We start from the raw sequence: 23895 nt of genomic DNA, 5'->3' as shown, positions 1-23895 counted from the left end.
TTCTCCAATTGAGCTTAATTCTTACTGCAATTTTTTTTTATTTTGAATGTCATTCCTGCTAGTGTTATGCAATAAAAAGCATTCGGAATGGAATATGATGTACAAGACACATGTTTGAAGAAATTATTGAGAAATTAGATCACCCCCATATTGACAAATTGTTAGTAAAATTAATTTTTATGCTAATTAATATACATTTTTGTCGTTATAATTTCGCAAAATGAGGCAGTCTCGTGTCAAAATTTAAATTTTTAGATAAAATATAAGAAAATTATAAGATATTTCATTTGATTCAAACTCTAAAACGTACAGACGAATTTTTATTTTCTCTGCATAGTATGCTTTATATTTGTCCATACTATCTGCCATTTTAACCACATCGAAAAATTAATAACAGATTTGAAGTGTCAGTACCTTTAACTTATTTCATATTAGGTTTAAATTGAATGGCCAAATAGGATTGAATAATAGACCATTTCTATATAACTTCAAATAATCTCATATATAAGGCATAACTTTCATATTTTCATTTTATATAAAATGATAAAAAGATTTTTATAGGAAAATAAAAAGGTATTTTAATGTAATAAAGAATAATTAGAATTCATTTGATAAACTATCAGCTAATTTTCTATTATTTTCTTCGATTTCTTTTGGTATTCTGAGGAATTCGACAGGATCCTTTGCGAGGTTACTGAAGCTCTTCAAGTAATTTGCAAAAGATAGACGACAGTTGAATAAACGCTGGAAAACTGTGGAAATGTATTTCTTTTCTTTCAAATTCTCATGAGAAACAGGATTTGGTTTATATATAATGAAGTCATACATTGTATCGAAATAGAAAACAGCATCATTGTATTTAATACCTTTATTCGGATCTGCGTTCGTATTCAAATTAATTAAACAGGTACTCAACACTGTAAATGCATTTTCAAGGCATTCCTTAGTTTCTCCATTCTTAAAAGGACAATCTGGTTGGAATGTGGTAGGAGGATCATTTTCTGCATTGAATTTGAAGTTATTAAGAACATTTTCACGAGATTTCATGAACTTCAGCTCAATTATTGCTACTAAAAGTGGATAGTAGACTGGAATTTCGCTTGCAACAACGTCATTGTGGAATTCCAAGAAATCTGCGATCCAAGAATCGGAATTAAGATCATCCTTTGTAATTAGTTTGCTTCTGAGGGTATTCATGATTTTTCCGATCGATGCATTGATACCTGTTTTGAATAAATCCAGAATATTTTTCCTGATTAAGTTATAATCAGTTTTGAGTTTATTTTTCTCTGAAGGAATAACTTTGTGAATGAAGTTTCTTAAAAGGGAAGCTTGGTATTGGTCCATATCCATCTGTAAGTTGTAAATCGATTCTTCAAGTTGATCTAAGATCCTTTTATCTTCTTTTGATGACTTTTTGATCTCTTCAAAGTTTGTTCCGATCACTTCTACCGGATACTTAACGATGTAGAGGTTTTTATGATCTGGTTTCTTAATTTGTTGGTCAAAGAGGATCGAATAGTCTGTCTGTGATATTAGGTTGATGCAATATTCAGCTGGGAATATATTTCTGAAGCTGGGAAGCTCTGTGTAAGCTTTTCCGATTTCATCTTTTACTGCATCAAAAATTTCTCCAAAATTAACATCAGCAAAGTTGTCAACATCATTGTACTGCGAATGGGCGAATTCTTCTATAAGATTTGGCAAAAAATTATTTACAAAGAATTTTTTCTTATTCTCATCAGTTTCGAGGAGTTTGTAAGCCTTGATGTTATAGTCCGTAAGGTAGGAGAATGATTCTATAAGGCTTTTCGAAATTTTGACTTGTTTGAAATTTTCGTCTGCAACACTAGTAAAAGAACAGATGCTTTGGAATACACTGTAGATAAAAGATGAATTGTTCATCCACATTGATGCAATAAGATCAGGTAAGTTTGGATGATTTAAATTCATCTCCAAAAATTTCAAAGATTTCGCAGATGGTTCGTTGCAAATATTGTATTGGCATAATGCTGGGAATGTCGACCAAATAAATGACTTTCTCTTTAATTCATCGCCTGTATCTGAAAAATTTCAACGAAATGCTCTTTGAGCTTTTCAAGATCGATTAAGCCTGTATTAAGAAATTGACCTTGAATACTAAAATTGCATTTTGAGGATTTGAGACCTAATTTAGTACAATTCCTGTAATAAGAAAGGAAAAATCCATTAATTGCTTGTTTAACAACAATGTTCGACACTGTAAAATGAAAGCCTTGAATTACGCGATCTATTGGTTTTATTAACTCTGTCATTGACGGGAAAAATGCGAAATTGTTGGAAATATTATTCTTTTCAAAATTGATAAAATTGTTAAAAATCAAAAATAATAATCAGTTAAGAGCAACATTTAAAACCTGCTAATTAAAATTTTGGTGAGATAAAAATTTATAAATTTTCCAAAGAATATTCACCTTTCTGACACTTTTTAGGGGTGATTATCTTACTAAATATCATATCTATAAGGGTTAGTTTCACCAAACAAGGCTCCAGAAAGGACTTTATCGCTTCAAAAACAAATAATTTTATCAAATAAAATAAGATACTGTGAAATCTTTATAATTGAAACAAAATGTGCTTATGACGAGACATATATCATATGACCTCTTGAGTTAAAAACAATATTTTCATATATTTCATCAAACTCTTTTTGAAATAATAAAATATTGAATGCTTTGACTGAAAAATCATCAGTAGTTTTCATAAAAATCCCATCAATATGATCTACTACATCGAAGTACCCTTTATATCTAAGTATTCTTAGAATTAGAGGATCAAAATTAAATTGGCTCAAAATGGAATTATTCTCTATTAAATCTTTGAAGATCTTCTCTAACTTTCGTTTATGTTTGAAATGAAAGTCAGTCTCAAGGAGTGGGATATATTTTGGGCTTATTTTGATATCAATTTGACTTATGTTAAATTCAGGAGGTATTGGGACGTTAAAATATTTGTGAGCAACATATATATTCCTTGCTAATGAGATATCATGAAATCCATGTATTTTCAAAGAATTTGAAATTATTGATTCTGCTACTTTCTTATAAAGTTCATTATGAGTAAGAAAGTATAAAGAATACATTTCTAAGTATCCTGCTGCAGTGTCCGAGTAAGAAGACTGAGTTTCAAAGATATTTGTTTTGCATTTTTTGTTTTTGAGATTTATCAGTTGACATTTATATATATTTCCTTTTGATATGTATAATATCTGCTGTGCAATATCTATTGCCAAATTATAAAAATATCTCTTACCTGTTAATAAATAAGAAGAAAGAAAAGGAGCAAGATATCTTTCTATTAACGTTCTTGTTTTCATCCACGATAACTCCTGCGAATTATAGAATGATTTCAAAAATAATTGAATTTTTTCTGTTGATGTTGTATTTAGTAGAATAATCAAAGGTAATGATTCAATAAATTTTGGCATTTCTTCGATAATAGCATTCTTATTGAGCATTTGTTGAAAATCTGTAAATCTTTATTAAAATCGTATTGTTAATTGTTGTAAATAATGGATAAATCAGTAGCTTTGATCGAACGGAATTTAAGTCATGGGAAAATGGTAGTGAGTTCTGATAAAAATTATAATATGGAAAGGGTTGTTTTAAAAATAGGAAGAAATTGATATAGAAGTAGAAAGAAATGAGTATAACTATAAGATGTACTGCACATTTTTTGATATTCTTTCTGCTTAATCTAAAAAGGTGATACAAATTCGATCAGATTCAACCTAAAAAATGATAAAATTTATTGATTTTGTGGTTGATTTTAGATGTCCAATAACAAGGTTTCATGATCATTTATTAATTTTAATCAGATGTGATAAAATTTTGATCAAAGTTTTCAAATAATCTATTTGAGACATTTGTTTCCTATCAAAAATGTTATCCTAATAAGATTAATGCTATTTACTACTTCCTTTTATGTTATTATTTTTTCAATGATTAGACGTTTATTATCTCAAAATGGATGATTACTTCGAATATTCAACAGATGTCTTTATAAATTCAATTAAAATATTAAACAAAGGAATTATAGGTCAGGATGTTTTGATTAAAATCGGTGATACACAGCCAATTGTTTTTGGAGTAATCAATTCCAAAGTTCAAGGAAGAGCTACAATAGATTTTTCTCAAGGATACCATGTTAACATCAATACATACAGAAAAACCGTTCCTAACAAAATTTTACTTTACATATATATAAAATCCGAAGATACTGTTTTTGTTGGAGGAGTAAATATCGCTCCTTTAGTTCAAGATTCAATTTCAAGACGTGGTACATCAGCTATTGCTAAGGAATCTCTAAAATTGAAAAATGAGATTGAAAAAGATGGAGCATTAGTCGTTTTTAAAGTAAGAGTTGAAGTAAAGAATATACCCCCAGTACATGCAAAGAAAGATCAGACTGACAGAGCTGTTCCAATGCGTGCTACTGACTTTTTCAGGACAAATCAACAATATCGAAAAATGGCTGCCGATTTACAAGCACAAGTTCAATACTTACAAGCGAAAGTTAATAAACTATCGAATCATCAATATCAAGCACCTCCAGAGGCTGAAAGACCACAATCACAACAAAATAATCAGAATTTCAATGCAACAACATCATCACAAAATTCACAGACACCTGAAATTAGATCATTTAGAAGGACTAGACCACCCGTTGATATGGAATTTAATGAACAGCCAAGATCCAACAAAAGACCAAGATTATTCTCCACCGTATCAAGTGAAATGCATGATGATTCAGCTATCTCAGCTATCAGAGGTGGAGATAGTGAACCAGATACTGATGATGTTATAGGAAGCGGTGATTCCGATGCAATGTTGGAATCTGATGAATCTCCAATTATTGGAAGCGACGACGAAATAAGTGAAGATTCAATTGGTGCTTCAAGTTCAAGTATTGGTTCTGATACAAAACCTAAAAAGAAGAAGAAAGAAGATAAATCTTTAATTTCAGACCTAGATATTGATAATATTGATAGTATTTCATCTGATTCAGATAATAAGAAGACCAAGAAGTCAAAGGCATCTAAGTCATCAAAAGCTTCCAAGAAATCACAAAATTCAGATATTGATATTGAATCAGATTCATTTGATTCACCAAGTGATGAAAAGATCTCATCATCAAAGAAGAAAGTAGCAAGTCCTCCTCATAGCGATTTTGATTCTCCAATTGATTCAATTGATAGTTCAGATCATGAAATGAAAGAAAAGAAATCAGATAGTAAGAAGGAAAAAGCTAAAGAAAAATCGGATGCCTTTTCAAGCACAAGTAATTCATCATCATTTGATGCAGTTGATATTGTATAAATTGATTTCCAATTTACGTTAGTATTTTATAGTTTGTTATATTGTTTTTGTTTATCAGTAAACTTAATTATATTCATATTGTTAATACCGCTCCTCAACAAGCTTTGTTTTTTTGATCACTCCTAAATATTTTTTCTGGACTTAAATACCTGGTGATCAATTAACCAATTCAGCCAAAAGCTTAAAAAGTTTGAAATTTTAACTACAGAAGTCTCAATTACCGTTAAACAATCGAACATTCTTAGAAAATCTTTATCAGATGAATATATTTCAATGAACCCTTATGGACCAACATATTAACACTAGATATTATGACTAAACTCATGAAATGAAGTCTATCTATAGAGTCTGAAATGTGACATTAATTTTGGAACTAAAATGAGTCAAATCTCTATAGTTCAAATGTACACAAGCAATCAGAATGAAGCAAAACAATACATTAAGAAATCACTAGAAAGTTCTGATGGGAAATCACTCGGATTTCGCAAATTATTTGAACTTATTTATTATCTTTTACAGAAATCATTCAATACCGAATGCTTCGCTGTTTTAAACGAGATTACCACAACAGATAAAATATTTAGCTATTTAGATTCAGTTAAATTTCCTCAATTTTATTCAGAATTTTTCGATTTTCCACCATATGATCTCCTTTACATAGTTTCTATCATTTTCCAGCAAAGCCAGAATGTTCAACCATCAACATACTTATACACTCTCTTTAATTTCTACTTAACTTTCTATGAATCATTATTAAAATGCGTAAACTCACAAGATATCATACTCAACGACGAGTTTAACATCGAATCAAGGAAGAAAACGTTTGATAGTGCATGTTCAACAATTTTATCAAAACTTTCCATAATTGCAAGCTCTATTTCAGCAATCTACCTCGGAAAAACAGATAAAATGCTATTCTCAAAGTTTGTCGATAACTTGCTTACTACCAAATCCTACCTTTTCCATGATTCTAATTTTTCATGCATAATTGGAAGGATGTTACTCAGTTTGAACAAATACCATCAAGCTCATGAGATATTTAGCTACATAAGTGACATCAAAATTCTTTCATCTAATCAACCTTATATAGATTTCTTTAGAATGAATTTCCAGTCAGCAGCAAATGGATTTGAACAATCAAAAAATCCAATGAATAAGATGAATCAAGTTGTTGCATACATTTATTCCGGAAATATTAAACAAGCTGTTCAATTATTTAATGAAAAGGTGAAAGAGTTCCCAGCTCTTAGACTTTTCAACAGTGTTAGAGACTTATCCCTATTTTTGCATGATTTATGTAGCGAAACTGAAGTTATCAAGGAAATCCAAATTTCCAATTATCCTCTCCTTGATGAGAATTAGCCAAATCATACGACTAAACTGTTTGTTATTTTCTATTATATTTACAACTGTTTGTAATTTCAATTTGATAATTTCTATTACATAACTCTTCCTTTTTGCAATTTTTTAATGATTTTAACATCAGTAGATATCACTTAAAACAACTTAACCTTGCCGTTATTTTTTTTTTACTATTCAAAAAAATGTCGAATAGAATTGTCGGCAATTACTATCACTTACAAAAACAAATTGGTTCAGGTAGCTTTGCGACATTGTATGAAGGAGAAGATATAAGAGATGGTACAAAAATAGCTATAAAATTAGAGCCATTAAATTCAAGTTATCCCCAATTAAATTTTGAGTCTAAATTATATACATTATTTTCGGGCTCCTTCCAAGTTCCAAGAATGCATCTTTTTACTAAAGAAAGTCGTGAAAATGCAATGGTAATTGATTTATTAGGTCCAAGTCTTGAAGATTTATTCAATTTATGCGGCCAACAACTTACTATTAAGACAGTATTAATGCTTACAGATCAAATGATTAATGCTGTTCAATTCATTCATGAAAAAAGTTTTATTCATAACGATATTAAACCTGATAATTTCCTTATGGGACTTGGATCCAACAAAAATCAAGTTTACATAATTGATTTCGGTCTATCGAAGAAATATCGTGATCCAACTTCACATAAACATTTACCTTACGAAGAAGGACGTTCCTTAACAGGTACTCCTCGATATGCCTCAATAAATGCATTAAACGGAATACGGCAATCACGTCGCGATGATATGGAATCATTAGGATACGTTTGGCTTTACTTATTACGTGGATCTTTACCATGGATGGGAATTAATGCAAGAAATACAGATCAAAAGTACTCCATGATCATGGAAGCTAAAGCAGGTATATCTCCAGAAGACCTTTGCGCAGGATATCCTAAAGAATTCGTTGAATACTTCAAAGATGTAAGAAATCTTAAATACGACGAAGAACCACATTATGCAAAATACAGACAACTATTCAGAGATGCATTTATTCGTTACGGATACAAGTTTGATTACAATTATGATTGGCTTGATTCTCGTGGCCGTCTTATCATGCAGAAAACACCAAGAAAGTTCCCAATATTTGTTCGTGACCCACCCTCACCAAAGAAATCAGAAAATCATGGCCCTGTTCCCACAAAACTCCAAATGTACAAAAAGATTTCGGAAGAAGCAAAGAGATATGAAGAGATACCAACATATGTATCTGAGGATGAAGAGAAGGGAAGCGAAACACCAACTTTAATGTCCAGTGACTCAGATGCGCCAGAAACATATGAAGCAGTCGTATCAGATTCAAAGAACAAGACATTTGATGGATCAAGTGACAGTGAAACATCATCCGATAACATTGTTAAAGTTATTCCGGCTAATTTCTCAGGATCTACTGATGAATGGAAGAAAGAACCGAAATATACACCAAGAAGACAACCATTTAAGATGCCTAAGGTTGATCAAACAATTCCAAGATGGATGTTTACTAACTAATTTAACTTTTTTTTAAATTGTGTTTTTTTTTGTAAAAATTCTTGTTTGAATAAAGAGATTTTATATTTCAACGAACTTATACATATTCATTCTTTGATTACGAATACTTTTTCCGAGTGGATGAGAATTCTACGAAGCACGTTTTGTTTGACATATCTGGTTTAAAAAAAATTGTGAGATAATTTTCAATTTTCAATTTTGGAAACGTGCAGATATTGAGACAATTTATCCATAAATGATCTGAAATATAAACTCATCAGAATAGCTATTCTTGTTGTAAACAGAAATTCATCAAAAGTGACACCTCAGAAAAGCTAAAATATTGAATTTTTGGAACTTTTGATAGAGCACGTTTTTAAATATTAATTAAAGTAAATGTATATTTTGTAAAGATTCTTTTTAATAAAAAAATAAAATTTTGAAGAAGAACACAAAATCTTCTGAAAAATAATATCACATAAACTCATATTATTTTCTAATATATAACTATTTTATATAAAAATCAAATTCAATGATCTTAAAAGCGAAGGATAGTAGTATATATGACGGGTTGTGTGACTTTTTTTGTAAACGTAAGAATTCATACAATATAGAACGATTTTGTATCATTTTTTAACATATGAAGTAAAAAATGTATGATTCTTACGGTTTTTTATTCTTACGTTTTTGAAATTGCGACCCAGACTTTTCTGAGGCGTCAGATCCGTACGAAAATCGTAAAAATTTGCGAACCCCGATTTTATTCGGGGTCACCTTAAAACTTCATGAAAATCTTAAAAATGACCAAATCTTCATTATAGTAACTTTATTTTTTTCGAAAAGACTTTGACATTCGTCAAAAAAAATCCCTGAAATCAATATCTTTATACAGATAGAAAAAATAAGTTAGTTTTTATAAAATATTTTTTTTTATTGTATGTACAATACATATATGGACACAACATTGAGTTTTGAACAATTAGAAAGATAGACAATTGCACCAAAGTGTTCAATAATTGTGATTTAACTAAGAATACTCAAAGAAATACAACAAAATATTCTTTGTCAGACATTCTAACACTATCTGGAAGAAAACATCCCACGATGGGTTAGAACTGGTTCTACTCAGAAATTTTGACAAGAAATTCCTGAGCTTATGTGATATCGGTAGGATTCTATGGCTGCAGCACTATCTCACGACAAAAGTCTTATACAGTGTTTTGTTATGGTTATACCTCAGTTGTGATATAACTTCCATAACATATGGTTCATTCGATACGGAACTTGCAGTGAAGGTACTTTACATCGCAACGAAACCGAAGGACTTCAATACAGAGATATAAGAAGAAGAACATATGAATATAACTCCAAAAATATGTACAGTACAGTCAATAGAGTAAGTTTGTGTTGTTAAGATATGGAGCTGCCAGAAAATCAGAACTACTTGAAAAAGTTTGAGAAATGTATGGGTGCTCCCATAAAAGTAAAAGAACGTGAAGTAGGATGAGATAGATAAAGCATTTAAAATTATTTGACAAGTTGGCTGAAAAATAATGTAAAGCGTTTATTTTTGGTCTTTGTGAAAAGTCAGGAAATAACGCTAATTTTTTATAAAATATTTTTTTTATCCGATATAAAGGACAGAATGTCAACAACGAGAACACAAACATCAGAAACACAACAAACTTGCTATCGTTCATGAAGACAAAATTGATGGAATATCGAGTGGTTCAGATAACAAACAGTTTACGTTCTCATTCGTTCGGTCAAAGATGCATGTACAAATTGCCAAAGTATTTCAATGCTCTTCAGTTCTACAAAGGGCAGCACATCATTGTTGAAAACCACAGACAAAAGAACTTTTAGAAGATTCCCTTCATATGTTGCTACCCGCGGAAAACCGCGGGTGAGATTCCGTAACGAAAATCGCAAGAATTTGGCTCACTGGTTTGGGGCTGTATGTACATAGTACTTCTGTAACTGCTGTTGCAATGTGGCGCTTCACCTCGTTACGCTGTATATTTTCATTTGATGTTAGATGAATTCAAGACAAGAACGTGAAGAGCTAGGAGAAACAAGCAGGGAAGCAAAAGATGAAGTCATTGAAGCAAAAGACAAAAACATCAGAAAGATACCACGTTCGGTACCAAAAAGGAAAGGAAAAGACTATAATATATTGATTTATACTGAAGAGATGGAGACAGAAGAAGATAAACGATATGTTGATGTTGCATTTTAGGTCAGAAAAACAACAAAAGCTTTTACGACCTTGCTAGGATTTTACAATCTAACAGAAATTGGCGTTCTAGTCGCGAAACTGACCGATTTCCAATTGACACCAAATGAAGATGTGAAACAAATAGTTCAAGATACGTTACTCAAACACACTTTTGATATGGAAAGTTGTACAATACTACCTTAAAGAAGATTTGCGCTACGAAAGAAAAAACATAACAGAGTATTTTTGACAAACTTCAAACAAGCAGGTAAATAACCACTTTATTTTTACCGCTTGACTTCAGATGGCTCAGGTAGCTCTAGATGGTAAATTGTCTTGTCAATCCTTCTGGCATCCGATCCTTCCTTCCGACATTCCGAGTCCTTCCCATCGACCAAGAAAAAAATTCCCGACAACTGGAAAAAAATTCCACGACAACTGGAAAAATTCCCCGACAACTGGAAAAAAAATTTCTGGCTTTGATTCGTCGTAAACCATTCAAATTTTCGAAAATGAGAACTTTTTGGATTCGAACTTCGGAAAAATTTTCCTTCCAACAGGAAAAAAATTTCCTTCCACAGCAGGAAAAAATTTCCTTCCAACAGGAAGACTCTGTCCTTCCAACAGGAAAATCTCCTTCCGACAGACACAAACGGATGACTGACGCTTCTCTCCTGAATGCCTTCCGAAAGCAGGAGAAACCGAAAGCTGCAGAACACAACAGACTTACTAAAGAAATAAACGACTACATTTTTTACGCTTACTTGTACCAATTTGAACTTTGTTTGCGTAGATATGAATTCTGAAGAAGTATGAGGTCTTGTATGACTTTGTAGCTCTCCATAGTTCATGTCTGCCAGAAACTATACCTGCCATGGACCTTTATAAAGTTCCATTGAATCGGTCTCTTCGGACAGATCGGGGAAAAAGTACAATGTCAGTAAGTATTCTCTTTATATCCTTACTTAAACTCTTTGCTGTCTGTACACAAATTGACAACTGAGATGTTTAAGTGTCTGAGCTTCTTAAGAATTCGACACATATCTTGTCTCTATTCTTTAAACAAAGGATGAGAGGCGAAATCATCTAAGATTAAGAAAATCTATGAGGGTAAGTCTTCCAATCGTTAAGATTGCAATTTCTTCGAAATGTATTCTATCTCTTTCTGTTGTTTTGAAGTGTTTCTTCTCTAATATTCTCTGCATTTCCTCATTTGGTCTTTAAACTTCGAATTTATATACTCATTTATAGCATTGTACTTCAAAACTCTTCTTTGTACTTCTTATCCAATCTAACAACTCAGTATCTTATATACATACTAACTAGACTTCTTTATAATACTTTTGAACGAATTTGACGGTTTGGTCAAATCTGACCCGAAGTACTACAAATTAACAACTAACTCATAAAATGGGTTCTTCTCATCTATTCTTGTTGTTGTCGCAGCCATTTTAAGATAAGTGAAAGTCTTACCCGACCCAGGTGGTGCAATTAGACCTGTTATACCATTCTGAGCAAATAAGAACTTGTCATGTATAAGGCTTTATCTGAGCATTTTCTAATTTCACCTTGTTCTTGGTTAAAACATTCTCAAATTCTTGTCAATGTCAGCAAACTTTTTTCTAACATATTTTTAGAAAAAATTAAAAATTTTATCTTTAGAAAATGTCTTGCGATTTGCTCATATCTATATTCGAGACAAGCTTTTCGACAGCAAAACATCTGTCGACCATAAAATCTTACATAGTGTAAACAAGAAAGGTGATATTTGTTCTAAAGTTCTGTTTCTGGGAATATGACAAGAAACCATAAAACATTAAGCAGAGAAGTCTTAAAATTTGTCAATGACAGACTTGTTGACAGAGATGACGCCTCTTGGAGAGATGAAGTCCAACAAAACTTCTTAGAATGCAAAGAAGACACATGCGCTGTTCTTGAAGATGAAATAGAAAACAGAATAGAAGACTATTAAAGGACAAAGAACTTTTACAAAAATATGGTTCTGAGAAGTTTGACATAACTCCACCAGAAAGAAGAAGAGAGAAAAGAAAGAAAAGAAAAGTAGAAGAAGAGAAGAAAAACCAGACGCCAGAAAAAAAGAATTTGACATGTAAAAATAAAATTTTATTTTAGAACATTTCTGGTCAATGTCAATGTTCTCTTTCCTCTTTAGGAGTAAACACTGGCTTAGACTCTAAAATCTTTTTACCCAATTTACCTTGAACTTCTACAACTTTAGACTCATAATATTCATAGTCGTCTGCTTTCTTTGGTTCATAAGGTATAACAAGTTTGTATGCTTGCCTTCTTTAAGGTTTGAAAACCTTCTGTCAAAACTTTCTTTGACTGTTAACAAACCTTCTATGTCTAAGTCTTCAAATTTCGCACATTTTTAGTCACAATAGCAAACTTAACTGGTTCGATGTTCCAAACTTTGCTGAATGAAACTTTTCAAAATGGTAGAAGTAAACATTCAAATATGTGAAATGGTCTAGTTCTTCTTTAAGTCCTGACATGTACTTGTTTACTGAGATGAATTTTGTCATCTTTTCTATCGGATAAAAAAATATTTTTTTTAAATTTACTCAGAAAATTTTTCTTTGTATACACACACCATTCTGTACGTCTAAAAGACTTTTGACATTGCAAGAATGTTCGTTTAGACGCTGTCATATAACCATATTCTTGACAATATTGTTTATACGAATCGTACAATGACCTTTCATCTAAAACTCAAAGTCAGTTTCATCTATGAACAGTTCATATACACTCTTGTTTGCTTCTAACATGTTTGTCTCTCTTCGGTATGTGGAATTTGTCTTGGATTGAACTTTGAAATATCTAATGTCATAAATATGAACAAGTGGTTGTAAAAGTCAGATGTCAAAGTTTCTGCTAAGTCGTCAAAATATTCTGTATCTTGCATATGAGAATCTGACGTTCTGACAACTACATATCTTCTGTCAGAACTTTCTAACTTCATCGAACAGCATTGTTTGAAACCATAATGAAGTTTGCAACATTTTCACAAACTCTTTGGTCTTTATACTTTCTTTCAACAACTCCAACTTTGTCTGTTATAAGACTCTTCAAAGCATCTGAGTTCAAAACTTTTGTTGTATCTATACTTTGAAGTTCGTTACATACTATAAGTTTCATATTCTCTATTGAAGAGTTAAATTTACCGCAGATGTTTTCTAAAGTTTGTCATATTAGGGTTCGAATAGCCCTCTAAAGTTTGCACAAAATATCTGTAAAGAATGTGTTCTTACCTGTTCCTTGTTTTCCAATTTATAATGAGAGCAGTTTCATTCTTAGCACTTGGATGTTGTAAGATGTTTGCAAACCAACATAAGATATACTCATAAACCTTTTCGTTTCCATTGCATATAATTTCTTTGACATGGTCTAACCAAGCTTCTATAAATTTTCTTTCCATTCTACTTGTTCATATTTATATCCAGTGAAGATAGAATAGAAGTTTGGAGAAGGTGTATAAAAACTTTATACCACGAACTGAAAAATCTTCTAACTTTGACAATAAGATATCCCAAGCATCTAACATCTTCATGCCAACTTGTACGACTTTTATTTTCTTAAGTTTCTGTTTACATTCTTGTTCTGAAACTATTGTCGCTTTAGGTTTGTTAAAGACTACATCCCATTCTTTCATAACATAACATTCTGGGGCAGAGTCGACATAAATGACTACGTTTCAAATTCTCGACTGCTTTGTTAGTCGGAAATGGACACATATTTCTGAATGTTTGGAAGTCATAAAAATCTGAAACATCTATTCTGTACATTTTTATAAAAATAAAAAAATATTTTTTTTATTCTTGAGCTATTTGTTGCATTTGTTGTTCTTGAGCTATTTGTTGCATTTGTTCCATTTGTTGTTCTTGAGCTATTTGTTGTTGAAGTTGTTCTTGTAGTACAATACTTTACAGTTGCATCTTCCAATTCGAAACTTTCTGCCGTCATTGACAAATACATAGGACATAAAAGTTTTACAGGAACAAAGTTTGCGTAACTAAGGTTAAGTTTATGTTTGCTAAAGTGTTTGAGTTTACTAAAGCTGAAAACTCTGCATTCGAATGAACAATAGGCAACCAGCAGAGAATGTGTTATTTATACGCATAAGTATCTTTTGGTCATAGTAGTTTCTGTCGACATTCGAATAACACTTTGAACCTAAGTTTGAAACAATATATAAAATAGGTGTACTTAAAGTCAATGGAATAGACATTCCTTGTATGACACCTTTTCCTGTTATAGGAAACTGTTGGTAGTAAAAACCAGAAATAAGTTTTGTATTATAGCTCATATTGTTTATAGTAAACTCAGTCGGACATCCAAACATAATGAAACCTGCTCTAGTTGCAGCACATGTTACACTCGTCCTTAAAGTATTAAATAAGTCAACAAAACCTGTTGGTGGTATATCTGAGTAAGTATCTTCAAAGGAGTATTTTTTACCATTCACAACAATAAAGTCTTCTGGTGTCAAAAGAGCAAAACAGGCTTTAGTCGTCATTGTGTTTAAAGTTAGTTTACAATATCGTCCTTGAGGACTTTGGTAAGTTTGTTGTTATAGAATTATATGACTCAGGGTTTTTAGTCGTAATAGTATAAACCACTATGTCTTCTGCCATTTACATATATTAAAAAGTTTTCTGAAAGTGGAGAAGAACTTCATCTAAACTTCACATGGCGTTTCTTGAAGTTCTCTGTCTAAGAAGTTCAAATATTTTGTAAAGACATAGAACTTTCCTTTGTCTACACGAACAAACAAAACAGGGTCTTTCATATCGTTCAAAAGTGTGTAAAGTCCTTTACATGAAATAAAGTCTATATTTTTTTCTTCAAACATCTTTCAAGAAGTTTTGACATTTTTACTTAGCAAATAAACTTTAATGAAATGTTGTGGTCGTCAAATATTTTTATAACGTCTGGGAAACTATATTTTAAGTTCAACGTTTCACCTCCTTTCATAACGTATATCTTGTCAATGACATTATATGAAACACCACAGCAACTAACGTCGGGTTCTATTTCTTTGATGTTTATATCGTCTGCCTCTGTCAAAAGTTTCAATAGTTCTTTCAAAACTTCATGAGGTGCGATGACATATGAGTTCACTTTTACAGGGTTGTGTTCGACCAAGTTTAACATTATACCTAAAGCTTGACAAATCTTCTCCTGAGTTTGAAGTTTGTCTTTCAGTTGTTGGTAGTCGTTTCGAATATCTGCAACAGAACTTAAGTCTCTGCTAACTTCAGGGTATGTTGGTTGTTCTTTTACAGGAACTATTGTTATACCATCTTGGTCTTCGTATGGTTTCCCCACTTCAACATCTCTGTCTTTGACATTGACAACAACACTTTGACTGTTTGTTTGAGTTGGTGAATTTAAACTTCACATCTGCCACCGCCATTAAAACCTTTTGAAACACTTACGCTTCTATTTTTCGGAAATGACATTTTACTTAGAATAAAAAGATGGACGTATTTGAGTATCTCTTCGAATTGAAGCAAAACAAAGTTTACACACACAAACAATACAAATACATTGACAGAATAGTTCTTTACACAAACAATGGAAAATGTTATAGAATAGCAGTCTTTGCTGAACCAAAATATTTTCATAAAGCAAAGAAAGTTGGTATAACTGAAATGGTGAAAGTTCTTGAAGCAGACAAAAATATAACAACAAAACTTACAGATATTTTAAAGGTAAGTTTATAATACAATTTTATGTCAAAACTGGCGTACTGTCAATATTTGACGGAGAGAAGTCAGTTCAAGAACAACTTACTGACCTGCTGCCAAATCTGCTCGATGAGAGCTGTCGTTATGCCAATCTGAGGAGCTCCAGCAGGTTTCATCGAACGAATCTTCAAAAGAGCATCTTCCGTGAAAAGTGCTATTGGTTTTGTAAACTTCTTTGCTCTCAGTTCATCTGGACCGTCTCTGTCACCAGTATATTGTATTTGTAGTACCAACAGTTGAAATACCACCCATAAAGTCTTCTGAGTCAGCAAATGGAATGCCAAGCCAAAAGTTTGAACGGTCTCCATTTGTATATTGAGTTTTTTGACCTCCTGTATGAGTCCATACTTTCACATATGGCATAATAGAACTTTGCATTTCAGGGTTAATGGTTGTTGTGAAATTGTTGTTAAAGTTCATAGCATCTAATGTCAAGTTGTATGACCTCATATCCTCAACTGTAGAATATTCTTCTCTTGGATAATATTTGCCATCTATGTTTATATGATATTTAATACCGGGTTGTAGAAACAAGAATAGTCATTTATAGTTCGTCTGAACAGTACAAACATAGTATCTGCATGTTTCATTGCAGTTGTTAAGGCAATATCTGTTCTTGCACCTGGGTCAGCACTTTGGTTTCCAAACTTCACTGCAAAGTCTTTGACAGATATTTGGTGTATAGGGAACATAAGTGGAACTGCAATATATTTGGCAGCTAAAGCATTTGAAATATCTGGGTCCAACATATAGACTGCAAGTCTGCTTTCTATTCTCTTGCATTCAAACTTTTCGCATGTGAACTTAACTGGGTCCAAGCAGTTCCAAGCATTGAAATAATAGTTTACTTCATTGTTGAAGTTTGAGAAACCAAAGTCTAAGTCAACTTTGTCTTTGCAAAAGTCACAGAACTTGGCTCCACCAGTTCCAGCTACAGTAAGAGTGAATGGGTCTTGTGTTGGTGCAATGACTAAGTTATTTTTGCTTGGAGTAAGTTCGATAGAAATTTTTCCTGCCCAGTTTGGCAAGTATCTTAAAAACCTGAAGATGAGGAAAGATGACAAAGGAACTCTAAGTTTCAGTTTTTACTTTAGTGGCAGCAGTTCCATCTGAACCAGAAAGGTTAACATAAACTCCTGGAACGTTAGGGTCAAGTCTTCTTATTTTCTCAATAGTTGCATACTGGTCTGTTTGTTCTCTAGCTTGTGGTTGTACTGAGTTTCTCAAAGCGAACCATTCATAGTTTGCCCATGTTACTGTTTGAACTAAGTCAGAGTTAGAATATATCTTATATCCCATGAAAACTTCTGGAGCATATTGGTATCCGACATAGAAAATTCCATTGCAACCTTTCTTGTCAGACAACTTGGCAGAAGGTTTTATTTCAATGTCTTGTTCCACTATAAGAATGAGTTGTCAATAGAAATAATATGAAACCTGTCGCAAGCAATATCTACTGTTGTTGAAGAACCTTCTCCAAACTCACCTACGTTTCCATAAGAAACAGCAGTTGTATATTCGTAAGTTCCAGGAACTATTTCTGACCTTCTAATGGCATTGTCGCATTCGTTATACCATTCGGAAACATTTCCGTTCATGGCATCCAAAACTGTTGGCGTTATATTCTGAGCGGCGTACATTTCATATGGGTAAAAATATAGAATAGTTGGATTTATATGTCATAATAGAACCCACGTGGACCAAGCTTTACTTTCTTCCTGACTGAGTTTTTAACTCTTCTTTTTCCTTCATTGCCACTACTTTCACTAGATGAAGTTACTTCTTCACTACTTTCACTTTGTTCTACTCTTCTCTTCTTCTTTGGTCGCTTTTGGTAACTTGCCCTCTGCTTCAAGTTGTTGCATCTTTGCCTCATGTTCACCTACTATGTTTAAATTTCCCATGTCCTTTTTGCCTTTGGGCTCTGGTCGCCCATCTCAGGTAACCAATATCCTAGAAAGAGTTTGTCATAGTTTGTATTTGAGTCTTCGCGTATTGTTTGCATGACTCTTTCCTGAGTTTCGGTTCAAGCTCTTCAAACAGAGCTTGTCCATATGGAATAAGCTCGTTTCCAAATATATGTTTTTGTAGCCATTCTGGTTTTCTTTCCATGTTACCAATAATATCTTTTGTGAATGGGAAAGCTTTTACCCAACGTTTCAGTCTTGCGTCATTTATTTCTGTAGTTGGTTTTATTTGTCATGGAACATGTTTTTCAATACTAACATTTCATTTGTACTGTCCATTTGAGTTTTTCTTCAATATTCATCCCTTCTCATTTCATTGTCTGCAAAGTAAGTTTTTATGACATTTTGCAAACTTCGTTTTGCAAGGTCATGTACAATAGGTTCTCTTCCTTCTCTCTCCCTAACTTCTTTCTAACTCTTCACCAAATATACCATCTCTATGGTTCTGTGTAGTTCTTTGAGATAAATGTTCTAGAACGTCAGGTGTTATATTTCCATCAGCCATGTTCATTTCATACTGGTCCAAAATATCTGCATGTTTCATATCTTTCAATGGCATTAAAGCCGCGCTGAAAATACCAGCTAAATCTGGTTCACCATTCACTTCCATTGCGTCTACAACTTCTTGGAATTGTGGTTGTAAGTTTATGAACACCTATCCGGGTTAGCTTTATGACCCCATCTCATTGTAGTTCCATAGTCTGCAGAAACAAAAGTAGGTTTGTTTCCATATTGGTTAGGTTCTGATGAACTTTAAACAATGTTTCATTTCTATATGTTTTGTTTGAAATTTAACCTTTTATTTTCACCGAGTTCAGCCAAAGATTGAACGTTATATGGTCGTAAGTAAAAAGGGTTGTTGTATTTGTGTACATTTCTTTCAGTACTTCATTCTATGCTGAATATTTTTCTGGTGTTGGAGTCTTTTGTATGTCGGCAAACATTTTTCGATATTCTTCTACCATGTCAGCCAAATTTTTTTAGACTCTTGGAAAGATTCCATATTCACCTCATACTCTTGTTGAGGGTCAAGATTTTTCGGCTGTTCCAAATCTTCATCTAGTTCTGTGAAGTTAGTTTCCAAAGGAGGGACTTGTTTCGTTTCCTTCAGGCTCTTCTAGCTGTTGTTGCTGAACTATTTCTTCCATGTCTGGTTGTATCTGAACTTCTTCCTGTGGAGTTTCTTGTACCTCATCTGCTGGCATTTCATATATTCCGAGACCGTTTTTAACAAGTTCCCTATCTAAGTCATCCGGACTCATAAACCTTTCTTCTTTCGTTCCGTCTCTATTTTTTACGCGTTTCATGAAGAGAGTTGAATTGTCATTTAGCTCTGACACCAAATATCTCGGAGTAAATTCAGTCATGTCATTTGGATGATATGCTATTAAATCATATCCCTTAGCGAGCTTGTATTTTCCAGGTTTGAAATTATATCCCATTTGGTGCTGAGCCATAAAGCTAAATAGGTTCGGGTCAGTATTTCCTTCCTTGAACTTTCTAATAGCTTCTTTATATCTGTCACTAAAGTCAAGAGTATCTGGGTAACCATAGTCTTCCTTTAGCATTTTTAAGAATTCTTGGTTTCCTTGTTCTCTACTTCTTTTATGTCCTTGCTCTGTTTGTGGTTGTTGTTGTGCAGGGTTTTGAACTGTTGGTTGTTGTGCAGGGTTTTGAACTGTTGGTTGTGGTGCAGTGTTTTGAACTGTTGGTTGTTGTGTTGGTTGTTGTGTTGGTTTTGGTGCATGCCTGTGTCTGTGTCCATGTGACGATGTAAATGTTTTAGGTAGTCCTGGTGCAGGTGCTTCTCTTGGAGGGTTTGGTGGTATATAAGTTCCACTAGCTAGTATATAAGTTCCACCAGCTGGTATATAAGTTCCACCAGCTGGCACATATGTTCCATCTGCAGCATAATGTCCTACCTGACTTTTCGTTCTTAAGAAAGCATTTACTAGGTCTGTTTTGGTCTGTTGTAACTCTTTTTCTTGACTTTCCACAACAGTTGCTCTAACGGCGTCATAGGCACTTTGAACTGCCTGTCTCGTTGCTGCATCTGTTATTTTCGTCATATTTTGTGCTACTTCTCTTAACTCGTTGTCGAAACCTTCAGACTTCAGTTTCTTTCCAGATGAGAAGTCGTTCACTAGTTTCACCTTACTATGAAGAGCTTCGAAGGCGTTCTTAAAGTCAGCATTCATTAAAGCTTCATTTGAACTGTCTTCATCCGCTTGTATTTTTGTCCTTATTGACCCTATAAGTTGGGCTGCTTTGGCGTTGGCTTGGGCATCTAACCAGTCATTATTAGCTTTTATATATTCTGCGCTTTTCATTGCCTTTTGCATGGCTGCGTCGTTATTTTTACTTTCTTGTGCTAAGTTTTCATACTGTACGGTTTGGTTTTGCAACTGTAAAAGTTTTTCTGCCTTTACATTTGCTTCAACTTCTTTTTATACTCATCGCTATCCATATATGTCTTCAGGGCTTTTTGTTTTATCTCTTCATCTTTCAGTACTTTATATTGAGTAGTATGGTTTTTCAAAATTTACAACATCTTGTTCCATTTTTGCTACTTCTGCTGCTTTTTCTGACACTTTTTTTGCATATTCCTCTGTACTTAGTTCTTTCAGTTGTTCTTCTTTCTTCTTTTTCTCTACGTTTAACTCATTGAGTTTCTTTGTGTGTCTGTCATATTCTAGTTTCTTTTCGTTTTCACTTATTTGTTTCTGTATGTCTATGTTTGACTTTTTGACATCTGTTATTTGATTTTTGAGTGAACTCAAATTCATTTGACTTTGAGGGTTATAAGCTGTTCCGTCTGCAGCTCCACCATAGCCTGCCATTTTTGCTAAAAGTGCCGCTCTTAAACCTCCACTCTGTGCACCAAAAACTCGGTTTAAAAGCATAGGGTTGCTTGACATTTGTTGCAACATAGTGGGGTCATTCATTATTTGTTGTTGCAACTGTTGTTGTGGTGTCAGTTTTACTATTGGATGTTTCAATGCTCCCTTCCTCTTACGTATATTCTTACGTAGCTTACGTGGCATTTTAAGTGAAGTTAAAAAGCGGTTTTTGACAGATGTTTATATGACACTATTTGTTCAGCACAAAAAACTACTCGGTCAAAGTGTTGTCAGTTTTGTAAAATAACCGTCCTATCTCATTCTATAAGGGAGAAAAGGCTTCTCAAAGTATACTTCCTTGGAACGCCTGTAACTTTTCCTGTAGCGACGATAGACCCTTACTTGTCCGGACAAAGTTATACTAAACATCTTCAGGGCTAGAGGGCACGAAGTGCCTGGAGGCCCCACTACCTTTTTTTTTTTTTTTTTTTTCAAAATTATATTTTTATATATTATTTTTCATATGTATAAATCATATAATCTATATCTATGCAAATCTCATCTAAAATTTTTTGAAACAAACCGCTACCATTTTATAATGGTCCATCTTAAATTCATCATAAATTCTGGTACATGTTAGTACCAGAGTCTTCAAATCTCAAACACTCTGGTACCAACATGTACCAGACGCGAGTTTCCAATGCCCTCGTACGATTTTCTATTAAGATCTTCTTGAATGAGAAGGTCTTCATAGAAACTCGTACGAGGGCTTCTCTTTTAAATACTCTGGTACCTGCTGGTATCGGAGTCGACTTTACAGCCCTTTCCCCAATTTTGAAGCTGGGGAAAGTTTTCAAGCAATGAAAGGGAAGCTCTCGCTATGAGGTGAAAATCTAGAATTTTTACCTCATAGCGAGTAATCCTTTGTTAATTGCTTGAAAACTTTCTTCAAATTATCAAAATTTCGAGGAAAGTTTCCTTGCTTCAAAGTAGAGATGGAGCCCTTTGAGCCACTGCATATAGGTCAGTGACTCAAAATACTCCATCTCTACTAGAAATCGCCAAAATTTGGGTCGCAATCTTTGAAATGCGACGCAAGTTTTGGCAATTTCGCGAGGGACTTGCTCCATTTGGTGCATAGATTCACACTCTATGCACCAGATGGAACAATTCTTTCGCTGACAGCGGGAAACTTTGTCTGAATAGTTTAACATTCAGACAAAGTTTCCGCTGTCAGAGAGGGAATGGAAGGGTAAGAGGTATATATTCATAATGTATACCTCTTACTCTTCCATTCCCTCAAGAAAGTTCAAAAACTTGGGTGCAATCAGTTCTGATTGCACCCAAGTTTTTGAACTTTATATAAGGAATTGTTGGCTATGATGTACTGATCATGAATCAGTACATCATAGCCAACAATTCCTTCGCAAACAGTGGGAAACTTTGTCTGAATAGTTTAACATTCAGACAAAATTTCCCGCTGTCAGGGAGGGAATTAGAGGGTGGGAGATATATAGATAGACTATAAATCTCTCACCCTTTAATTCCCTCAAGAAAGTTCAAAAACTTGGGTGCAATCAGAACTGATTGCACCCAAGTTTTTGAATTTTGTATAAGGAATTGTTGGCTATGATGTGGATAGCCGCTGCCAGACCAAATGAATTAACCGTTGTGAATAACGTTTCTGAATCTTTATTTAAAAAGATAAAATATCACGATTTTGGCTGCGTTAAAAATCAAAGAATTGATGTTTTTGTCAAAAATCTTTTAGAAGAAGTTGCACCCAATTACTTTTATCGTATTAAAAACGATTTACTTCAAACAGGTTTTATTCCTTCAATTAGAATTCGCGAGCCTCGATTGACAGATTATAAAACAAAATTGAAAAGAGAAGTTCAATCACGTTTATACCAAGTATTAAATTTTGTTCAGAATCAAGAAGCCAATTTGAATCCATTAAGATTTTTATTGGAAAATGCTGAAGAAAAACTTTCTCAAATAAATGAGAAGATACAAAATTCAATTACATATTTAAGATCGTTTGAAATTCCAAATGAATTGTTAGATACGTATATGTTAGAAATTAATGAATTTTGTTATAATTCTCCAGATTATATTTTAGAACATTTCGAAGAATTTTTAGAGGATTTCAAAGAAAAGAATAATTTAATAGACTAAAAAATTTATTATTTTTATTTATTGTGAATTTTAAATTGTCACTTTTTAAGTGTTACTCCCTATTGAAAGTGTCACTTTTTGGGTGCCACTTTTTCGGAAATTCTTATATACTCGTATTCCAATAAATCAAATCATCAATGATTGCATGAAAAGTTTTTGAATGAGGGCCCAATTATCTTTATTTCATAGATTTGCATGGAACAAATTGATCATATTATAGCAGCATTAATTGACATGCTGTTCGGATATACATCATTCGTTAATCTGATTCAAAATTCAATATCAGGTAATATTCTGTTGCATGCTAAGATCAGTCATAATGTAAACCTCTCAATTTTATTGTCGTGGGAAGTATCTCAATTCCTTCAAAAAAATTGAAAAACTATTTAATTTTTAAAATATAATACTTTTAATTAGTTAATTAATTGGAGATATTTTTAAAAAAATCACTTTTGATAATACTTTTGAGAACTTTAATTAAAAAAATATATTCAAAAATATCCAGGATATCAAGAGGGAATTGTTCCTTATGAGGTATATAGTTATGATGTATACCTCATAAGGAACAATTCCCTCCTTAAAACGAGAAAACTTGTTCGAAATTGTTTATCATTTCGAACAAGTTTTCTCGTTTTTAATAACAAACTAAAGGCTATGAGCACTGATTATATATTAGTGCCTCACAGCCTTTAGTTTCTAATAGATAGCT

The 23895-nt window shown here is 32.9% G+C and overlaps 4 protein-coding genes and 1 pseudogene across 5 annotated transcripts, besides 3 other annotated features; 3 read left to right on the top strand and 2 right to left on the bottom strand.

Moving 5' to 3' along the window:
* Positions 1 to 519: 519 nt before the first annotated feature.
* TVAGG3_0432480 (uncharacterized protein) lies at positions 520 to 2517 on the bottom strand (the record flags this gene model as incomplete). The annotated part of the gene is made up of 1 exon (XM_001303029.2): positions 598 to 1905. One exon carries the CDS (start codon positions 1903 to 1905, stop codon positions 598 to 600), a length of 1308 nt encoding a protein of 435 aa, XP_001303030.2.
* A 1368-nt stretch (positions 2518 to 3885) lies between these two features.
* TVAGG3_0432470 (uncharacterized protein) lies at positions 3886 to 5440 on the top strand (the record flags this gene model as incomplete). Its single annotated transcript, XM_051233825.1, has 1 exon — positions 4005 to 5357. One exon carries the CDS (start codon positions 4005 to 4007, stop codon positions 5355 to 5357), a length of 1353 nt encoding a protein of 450 aa, XP_051103555.1.
* Positions 5441 to 5706: 266 nt separating this feature from the next.
* On the top strand, positions 5707 to 6776 carry TVAGG3_0432460 (uncharacterized protein; the record flags this gene model as incomplete). Its single annotated transcript, XM_001303031.1, has 1 exon — positions 5760 to 6719. The coding sequence occupies one exon, from the start codon at positions 5760 to 5762 to the stop codon at positions 6717 to 6719; it is 960 nt and encodes a 319-aa protein (XP_001303032.1).
* Positions 6777 to 6870: 94 nt separating this feature from the next.
* TVAGG3_0432450 (STKc CK1 domain-containing protein) lies at positions 6871 to 8297 on the top strand (the record flags this gene model as incomplete). The annotated part of the gene is made up of 1 exon (XM_001303032.1): positions 6902 to 8233. One exon carries the CDS (start codon positions 6902 to 6904, stop codon positions 8231 to 8233), a length of 1332 nt encoding a protein of 443 aa, XP_001303033.1.
* A 208-nt stretch (positions 8298 to 8505) lies between these two features.
* Positions 8506 to 8543: a mobile genetic element.
* A 445-nt stretch (positions 8544 to 8988) lies between these two features.
* Positions 8989 to 18912: a mobile genetic element.
* TVAGG3_0432430 lies at positions 14264 to 15085 on the bottom strand (annotated as a pseudogene). The gene has a single exon. A coding segment is annotated over exon 1 (822 nt).
* A 2587-nt stretch (positions 18913 to 21499) lies between the features above and the next one.
* Positions 21500 to 23299: a mobile genetic element.
* Positions 23300 to 23895: the final 596 nt, after the last annotated feature.

This window comes from Trichomonas vaginalis, chromosome V, assembly GCF_026262505.1.
Source record: "Trichomonas vaginalis G3 chromosome V, whole genome shotgun sequence".
NCBI lineage: Eukaryota > Parabasalia > Trichomonadida > Trichomonadidae > Trichomonas > Trichomonas vaginalis.
This window is presented reverse-complemented; position numbering and strand designations above follow the sequence as displayed.